Raw genomic sequence first — 8859 nt, 5'->3', positions numbered from 1 at the left:
GGTGGGGGGAGGCTGTGGTGGAGCAATGCCACTGACCAGGTGATGGGGACTTGACAGCACAGCTGAAGAGACTCATGGGCAGTTCATCCACAGGAGGAGACGAAAAAGTAGATATTCCCTCTGTTATTCTGGATTTGTCTATTTCTCCTGGCATTTGCGTATACAATTCAGACTTGATAATGCGTTGATGCTTGCAAGAGGGCAAACGTGGCTGCAGGAATGTGCAGCGCTGTCAGCTGTGACTGAGGCTGGGGAGAGCGCTGCAAGACTAGGCAGGGAGGAGAGGCGCGGCGTGCGGGCGGTGGGGCAGAGTGGAGGCTGACTTCCCTGAGGTGGGCGAGCGTGAGTGTTAAGGTGGGGCTGGTAAGGGTGACTGTGGGCTTTTCTCTAGCCGCAATACAAATGCAAAGAATTGGATTTAACCGAAGTTTGCAGTTTTACCACATAAACATAGTAAAATGAGAGCGGCAAAGCAGTCAAGAATAGATACAAGAAGTCACTTTCATTACTGTTCATGGAAGGTAAACAAGGAGGGGATACAGCAGAGAAGGAATGTGAGGACCAATGAAGGGGGCTGGACAAGTGGACTGGGGTCCTGACCTGACCAAAGGGTCACCCAGATCTAGAGGCAGGAAGCTGTGTGGCTGGACAGTAGGCACTTAAAACTGAAGTTATTTTTTTAGTGACCACAGAAGGGACTCAGAGCAGACTTCTCTCCTTCCCTTGAACTCTACGAGGCACTGGAACCTTGTACCACCAGAGGCCTCTTGCGCCTGTCTGCCTCCCCAGAGAGTCCAGATAAATTGGGGAGACTGGTTCAAGATGGCGGAATAGAAGGACGTGCCCTCACTCCCTCTTGTGAGAGCACCGAATCACAACTAACTGCTGAACAATCATCGACAGGAAGACACTGGAATTCACCAAAAAAGATACCCCACATCCAAATACAAAGGAGAAGCCACAATGAGACGGTAGGAGGGGCGCAATCACAATAAAAGCAAATCCCGTAACTGCTGGGTGGGTGGCTCACAAACTGGAGAACACTTATACCACAAAAGTCCACCCACTGGAGTGAAGGTTCTGAGCCCCACGTCAGGCTCCCCAACCTGGGGGTCCGGCAACGGGAGGAGGAATTCCCAGAGAATCAGACGTTGAAGGCTAGCGGGATTTGACTGCAGGACTTCGACAGGACTGGGGGAAACAGAGACCCCACTCTTGGAGGGCACACACAGAGTAGTGTGCGCACCGGGACCCGGGGAAGGAGCAGTGACCCCACAGGAGCCTGAACCAGACCTACCTGCTAGTGTTGGAGGGTCTCCTGCAGAGGCGGGGGGTGGCAGTGGCTCACCACGGGAACAAGGACACTGGCAGCAGAAGTTCTGGGAAGTCCTCCTTGGTGTGAGCCCTCCCAGAGTCGCCATTAGCCCCACCAAAGAGCCAGGTAGGCTCCAGTGTTGGGTCGCCTCAGGCCAAACAACCAACAGGGGGGGAACCCGGCCCCACCCATCAGCAGACAAGCGGATTAAAGTTTTACTGAGCTCTGCCCACCAGAGCAACACCCAGCTCTACCCACGACCAGTCCCTCCCATCAGGAAACATGAAAAAAAAGATCTATTTCCAAAGCTGGGAAATAAGGTTGTAGGTCCTACAAGACTGAATGAAAAGTGACTAGACATGCAGATGTCCTCCAGAAGGACCAGCAGGAAGTGGTGAGGATGCTTCACACGTAAGAGATACACATGGATTAGAACAGTGGGAGACTATATCCCTTTTTGGTAAGTACCAGATGGGATTCTAACAGAAGACCAAGTCAGGAGCTATGCACACAGAGCTGTCAGTCAGAGTGAAGCATCAGGTGCAAAGATACAAACTGAACTGTGATGCGTTTAGGGTTTATTTTGTTTTTAGTAACGTCAACTGAAGGACATGTCTTATGAGCGCCGGTGAGCATGCCTGAGAGTGCTGGGGCTCTCCCGAGTCGTGGTTGTGGCCCAGAAGGGGACTTGGTAGTCACAGCAGCTCCTGGCCAAAGGGAGACAGCTGCTAATGAAGGGCCTGTCTTCTAACCCCTAATCTAGATTTTCTTCTATTATCAAAATCTCAGGGGTTGAGTTCAGAACTATCTGGGGCTTAATATTTCAATTTTTGGATTATCTGAAAATTCCTCCATGGAAAGAATTTCTCTGAACTTGGATTCATTTAGGATATTTTTTAACAACATGAGCCCTGCAGGGCTCACAGATAAAGAGCAACAAATGTACCACTCATTAGCGGCATCATAAATTAGGCTTCCTGCCTGATGCCTGATGTCTGCTGAGAACCCGGGTGTGTCTTCACATGCACAGGCTCTGGGCTTGAGCCTAACAAGTGCAAAATGAAAAGGATGACACAACAGAAGCAGACCCACGAGTCTCACGCTGTGTCAAGACTACGCAGTTACCTCTCCCACCAGGAAGGTGAGAAGGAAGCTGGTACTCGTACCTCTTTCGCTATACAAACACTTCTGAGGACCAACAGAAGATATGGTTGGAAACTTTACTTTTGGTTAGAATTTATAATTAGAAAACAATTCCTGGAAAATGACATAGCTAGTAGACATCATGTCTTCAAAGACAAGATCATTTGGGAAACATCCTCACTATCTAGTGTTAAAGTTAGAAAAAGTGGGATATAATGAGATTCCCACTCATTAAAAGAAACCAACCATACCCACATCACAGATGAAGACACTGGAATGAAGATGTTAACAATGACCATTTGGGGCCATGCAATCTGTTTGGGGCCATGGGATCAGGTACAATGTCTAAAAATAAGCCAGCAAAGGTGTTTTTTATATGATACGAGGGAGAAGACTGACAAGGATGTTTTTCCTCTTTACGTGATGCTGGGTCTAGAAGCCACAGGTCAGCCCCTCCTCAGAGAAGACAGGCACTGTCTGATTACTTCACTCTGAAGGAGGGTGCCAGGTTTCATGGCCAGACTCTGCATCTTTTTCTGTGCACACTTTTTCTGAAGGAAGCAAACTCATCTTGAAACCAAGTTAACTTAGCTCCTTGTTGGGAGGTTTTAACATCTGAATTCTTTTAAAGTTTGGCACTTGATATGAAAGATGTATGTTATAAAGACAGATATTTTACTTCAACCTTTGATAAAACCGATTTGTTCTGAAGATATAAGTGGTGGACTTACCCAGAAGATGATTAATATCTTCTCCATTGCTCAGGGTCATACTGTCTACTTCCTGCACCAAATAAATATGAAAACAAAAATTAAGAATCAAATTTCTCTAAAATTCAAACAGAAAAAATGGCACATTTCTAATAAGTATGTATAAAAACAACACCTGAGTTATATTTGGGGCCAGAACTTTATTCTCTTTTCAGTTTTGGCCACCATAATTATTCCATTAAAGTAAGAAGCAATTAATTAAGAGGCAGCCCTGTGAGTGGAAGGGAGCAGTGTCAAACCTGCTCCCCTCAAGTCTAGTCCCAACCGTCTGCACTGCGCCTGCACAGTCGCTGCTGTCAGTGAAGTCTGGAAATGGCCTTTCACGTGGAGACGGCTCATGGGACATTCTGCTGAGTGCGGAAAAGCGCGAGTGTGGTTCCCTCCGCAGCAGAGCCCAGGGCCTCCTTGCCCCTGCCCATGGGGCTGCTGCCCACTTTCCACCGTGCTCACGGATGATGGGCAGTCTTGTCACCCACACCCCCAGGAGGGTAGCAGGAGGTCACAGCAGTGGCCAGAAATGAGGTTTCCAGGCCTCACCCTTGTTATCACAGATGATCGGAGGCAGCTTTACAACAGCCCAGGCCTCCTACAGAATTACCACAGAGAAGTGAAAATCTGAAGAAATCACAGGCAAATTTGTGGCTACTGACTGTGGAATTTAACACATCATTTCTCACCAACAGCATGGAAGAGGTTAAACCATTCTCACTTTAGCTGCTGGCTAGCATTTTAAAAGTTCCGAAAGCTTTGATGTTCACCCCCTTAGTGAGGGGAGGTTCACACCTCTGCTGGTCCAGGGTCCCCACCCCTAGTTCACTGGATCTCAACCCAGAAAGGTCTCACAGGCTTGTGATTCTCACCTCTCTCGGAAGGCTGGGCCCAAATGGAACGGCTGGCCTCTCATCAGGCCAGGGGGCGGCCGTGGGAAATCTCCCAACTTCTGGGCAGTAACTGATTACTCTCATTTTGAGGCATTCTTAGTTCTTCACCAATAGGAAGAATTTTGCCTGTAACTCTGCCCTGGAAATAGTGACAACTTTCTGCTTGGACTACCTTAGTATCTCCAAAAAATACTGAAACAGGAGTTCAAAAGTAGACAAAACCCAGCAAAAAATGTGCTGGCCAAGTGAAGATGACATAATTCAATCATAGCATAAAACTGAAAAAGTGGATTACCTAACCTGAAAAAACATATTCCTGTCCCAATAAAAGACTTTATGTATACGAATGTGTGTATGTGTGCGTGTGCGTGTGTGTGTGTGTGTGTGTGTGTACGAAACATATACTATATGAAAACATCTGCAACTAGGAAACATACGTGCACTGCAGTAACATTTTCTGAGCACTCTCCATGTCAGGCAACATGCAAGTGCACACACTCTGGCTGTTTATGTGTGTCCTGTCAGAACTTCCACCACCCCACTCCTCAATTCTGAAGTCTGACACCAACTCAGCGCTCACCACCTCAATTTGCCTCTGACCTGCGGCCTGCCAGAGGAAGTTTTTCAGCCCCAGCCCTCTGGCACTAGCACCCCTTGACTTTGGTGTGGCTACTGTGGCCCCGACAGAGCAGGGGTTTCCTTCAAAGACCCCTTATCAGACGTATGTGCTGGGTCTACAGGGAAAACACCCCGGAGGCACCGGCACCAGCTCGGGAACCACCGACACCTGAAAGAGGAGTCGCAGCTGCACCTCTGGCCTCATTCCCTGAGTTGATGGTTCCTTAAGTCCACGTATCGACCTGGTTCCTGTGACCTGCACTTGAGGGTTGGTAGTGAGACCTGCGGGGCCCGGAGCTCAGGTCACTGGCAGAGGGGGAAGAAGGGGAGAGACAGCACGTTTCCCCGGGGGCCTCTGCTCTGCCAACGTGCCCGAAGCCCGAGACCAGGTGGGAAGACTCAGCAGACGTGCACAGGCCTTGCTGGCATGCGTCCTCGACCCCTCTCATCAGCCCAAGGTGGTGGCAACACCTGGCCTTGTGCTCCTGCAGGTGACAACCTTTCACCCTCCTTCCCCCAGACCAAACCACTTCCTTGAATCATTCCTCCCAGCACCTTAAAGCCCGCCAGACCAACGAGGAGCCCCTCGTTCTCCAGTCACCAGTTGCCTGACAGCACTCTGGTCCAGTCCCAGTGGGACACTGCCGCCCCCGGCCTCCCAAAGGCCCTCAGCGCCCGGGTGTCCCCGTCCTTCTGCACTGATCTGCTTTTACTCTCAGGCTTGCGTCCGTCCACTGCTCTCTTCACCAACACCACTCAGCCTGACCTCAACCTCCACAGGGCCCAGTCCACACATGCAGGACACGTGAACACGAGCAGCACCTGGGCCTCCGCACGACCAGCAGGGCTCCGGCCGCCCCCCAGGGGGCCAGCTGTCAAGTCACGTGGGGTCTCAAGAGGAAGATTCCTCCCCAGCAGGGAACCAGGGCTGACGGCGAGTGTCTACGCTTCCGCCCTAGGGAAAGCCACTCTGTTTTTCTAATTTGCACGGGGAGAAACTGCCGTATACTCTGCCCGTCTGCCAACAGAATGCGAAGAGACTTCTCTGTTCACTGCGGAGCCGCGGAAACCGCTTCTCCTTCTTCACTGCCAACACGTTGCTGAAGTTTCCGCCACCACAGGAAGTAGGGACGAAGCCAACATTCACGACCGTTTCTCCTTGGCCCTTGGCCGGCAACCAGAGGAAACTGACCAGGTTGAGGGCAGTGTCCTGGAGAGGACTTGGTGTTTAAGCAATGGCTTCTGGTCCTGTGGTCAAGTGATGGCTGAACTCATACAGGCCAAGCCTGCACAGTCAAGCTTTGCTTTGTTTCCTTCCTTTATTTTATTTATAAAAAACAGCTTTAACTGAGGTATAGTTGACTTTGTTTGATTTTTAATAGAAGAACAACTCTAATAAAACAGGTCAACGTAAAAATATTAAGGGAAACACTAGAGTTAACAGCAGGAGACGAACAAGATCTCAGAAAGGACAGCGTAAGGGCCACCAGAGGCCGGGGCCATCGATGCTTTCCCTCCAGCCCTCAGCACAGCCTGCAGGAAGAGCCCAGCCCCAGGTCAGAGGTCAGGGAACAGCCCCAGGGGATCTGGGATTTGCTCAGGCCTGGCCTCTGGCAGGTGGTGGACCCAGGTTTCGAGACAGCTTCTGCCTGTCTGGACCCAAGTGAAGTAAGAAAAGAAAGTCTGTAGCGTGTACTATTCTACAGGCTTCAAATTCAAGGGCGTACCAGGCCCAACGCCACCTGGCGTGGGGCAACACGAGGCCTGCACCCGATGGTGCGTCCCAAGGACACAGGTCTGCTTCTTACGCACTCTGCAGGGCCACTGTCCCAGCGTGAAAAAGCAGCAGTAAAGGACCTTGGGGCTCAGAGCCGGAAGGACACTAGGGGTACCTGGGCCGGACACCCAATGATGAGGCCCAGGGGTGGTGCAGGAGCCGTTCGAGGTGACACGCCCTCTAGAGGACGGCCTGGTGCCGGCCAAGTGCTCCCCCGCAGGCGGTGCCCGTCTCAACCTGCAGCCTCCCGGTGCCCGTCTCAACCTGCAGCCTCCCACCCTGGCTCTCCTGACCCCTGAGGCCCAGCAGGAGGGAAAGGGTCCAGGCCTGAGCCAAAGGGGCGAGGGAAGGTGGCTGTTCACAGTACACCAGGCCCCGACGGGGAGCGCAGGGTGGTGGGGGGAAGGGAGACGGCTGGAGAGGCGCTGGCAGGGGCCTGTCTCCTGGCTTTGGGAGCGGACTCTGGAGGGAGGGCTGACCCTGGCCACACTGGGCCAGGCCGCTAAAGATGGCCCCCAGCTCCCCCGCCCTCCGTGCTCTGCTGGGGGCCTGACTCCAGGGGGGACCAGCATTGCACTCGTATCTGGAGTGGGGGATCCAGGCCCCCACCCGGCTCCAAGCCCACCACACAAGGCCTCGAGGCCCCAGGGCCAGCACCGAGACCCAAACCCAGTCAGAACCGCACGTTTCCTTCTGGCTCCACACTGAAGGCCGTGGGCTCTGGGCACGTGGATGACAGTCTGCTGGCTGACGGCCGTCCCTCCTGGCATCGCCCTGCTCAGGACTCCAAGGGCGTCTTGTGTGGCCCTCGCGAGGTGAGAGCGCAGCCGGGGAAGGGCCGCCCCTGCTCCTCCGCGGCTGTGGCCCCCTGCGCACGGCTTTGCCCCTCTCCTTGGACCCCTCGTGTAACCCAGTGGGGGCGGGGGGAGGGGAGCCCCGCCGTTTTTCCTTCCAGGCCTCTGCATATGTGTCCAGGGTCCTCCTTCTCTCAGAAACACCTTCCCGCTGGTTGCCCTGAGGAAGGCCCATCGTTCTCAAGAGTCAGAAGCTGAAATTCTGCCTGTTTCCAAGCAGTCCCACTGCCCAGCTAGAGGGGGATGGGGCTGACGGATGAGTGCCATCGGCAGCGTGTCCCTGTGCACGACGCAGGTGTGACGGATGGAGAGCCCCCCAGCCCGGTGTCTGAGGGGCTGCGCCCTCGGCCGTAAGTTCACAGCACTGCTATCACCTTCTGATTCCAGAACGTACACAGACCTGCCTACGGTTTTCCGGGTGCCCTGTCTGCGACTGAGTCAACCCCAGCACCTTCTCACTGTGAAGTCACGGAAAGGAGGTATTTTCCCTGCTCAGTGACACGGCGCTACGTGATCGTTCAGATTACTTAGCTGGCACTGGGCGGAAGTAACCCCGTCCCAACAATGGACCAGGGATTCTAAGAAGATGGAACTTCACTCACTTTGTTCAACCAGCCCACCTGGAAGCTTCAGGTGACAGTGGGTGGCGTCATTTGTGAGGGCAGAGACTGCAGGTGAAGTGAGCTCAAAGGAACAGCTGCAGCAACTGTGAGTCTAACTCTGGGAAGCTTTCCTCTCCCCGCAGGGATGGGCATTTCCGAAACAGTCATCGTAAACTCTGGCCTCACGGAACCGTACAACAGACTCCTAACATTAGGTTAGTGCAGATTCTACTAAGAACCAGTGGGAAGAACTCAGCCCCCCACAGGCCACCGCGGGACGAGCAGTCCACACACAGCCTGACTCGGAGCCCACGTGGCCACAACGTACTAAATTCATCTTTATGCATTCAAATTAGGTATCTGTATTACACACATAAGAAGCAAAGGATTCATCTTACTTCCCAGATCACACCGTTAAGGCTCTTATGTATAAAACCAAGTCATAGGGCTTCCCTGGTGGCGCAGTGGTTGAGAGTCTGCCTGCCGATGCAGGGGACACAGGTTCGTGCCCCGGTTCGGGAAGATCCGACGTGCCGCAGAGCGGCTGGGCCCGTGAGCCATGGCCGCTGAGCCTGCGTGTCCGGAGCCTGTGCTCCGCAACGGGAGAGGCCACAACAGTGAGAGGCCCGCGTACCGCAAAAAACAAACAAACAAACAAACAAAAAAAACAAAAAAAAAAACAAGTCATAGAACATAAGAAAATGCTTCTACTGGTAGAATGCTACTGTTTGTGTTCTTATTAGAAGGATGTATGTATATGTAGCCTTTACAAGAGCCTTCCTTTGAGTAAATTACAAAAAACTGGGTCTTGGGGGCTTCCCTGGTGGCGCAGTGGTTGGGAGTCCGCCTGCTGATGCAGGGGACACAGGTTCGTGCCCCGGTCCGGGAGGATCCCACAG

General features: G+C 52.7%; 1 protein-coding gene across 2 annotated transcripts in view; it reads right to left on the bottom strand.

The window, feature by feature from the left end:
• Window positions 1–3200: 3200 nt before the first annotated feature.
• FAM120B (family with sequence similarity 120 member B) overlaps window positions 3201–8859 on the bottom strand; it is a 50857-nt gene continuing 45198 nt past the window's right edge. For both annotated transcript variants that reach the window (XM_007445927.1, XM_007445926.1), the window contains one exon: window positions 3201–3241. In XM_007445927.1, the coding sequence (XP_007445989.1) occupies window positions 3201–3241 (41 nt within the window). The remainder of the gene's footprint in view (window positions 3242–8859) is intronic.

Source organism: Lipotes vexillifer, unplaced genomic scaffold, assembly GCF_000442215.2.
Source record: "Lipotes vexillifer unplaced genomic scaffold, Lipotes_vexillifer_v1.1 scaffold459, whole genome shotgun sequence".
Taxonomy (NCBI): Eukaryota; Metazoa; Chordata; class Mammalia; order Artiodactyla; family Lipotidae; genus Lipotes; species Lipotes vexillifer.
Note: the sequence above shows the minus strand (reverse complement) of the source record. Positions and strands in the feature narration are given on the sequence as shown.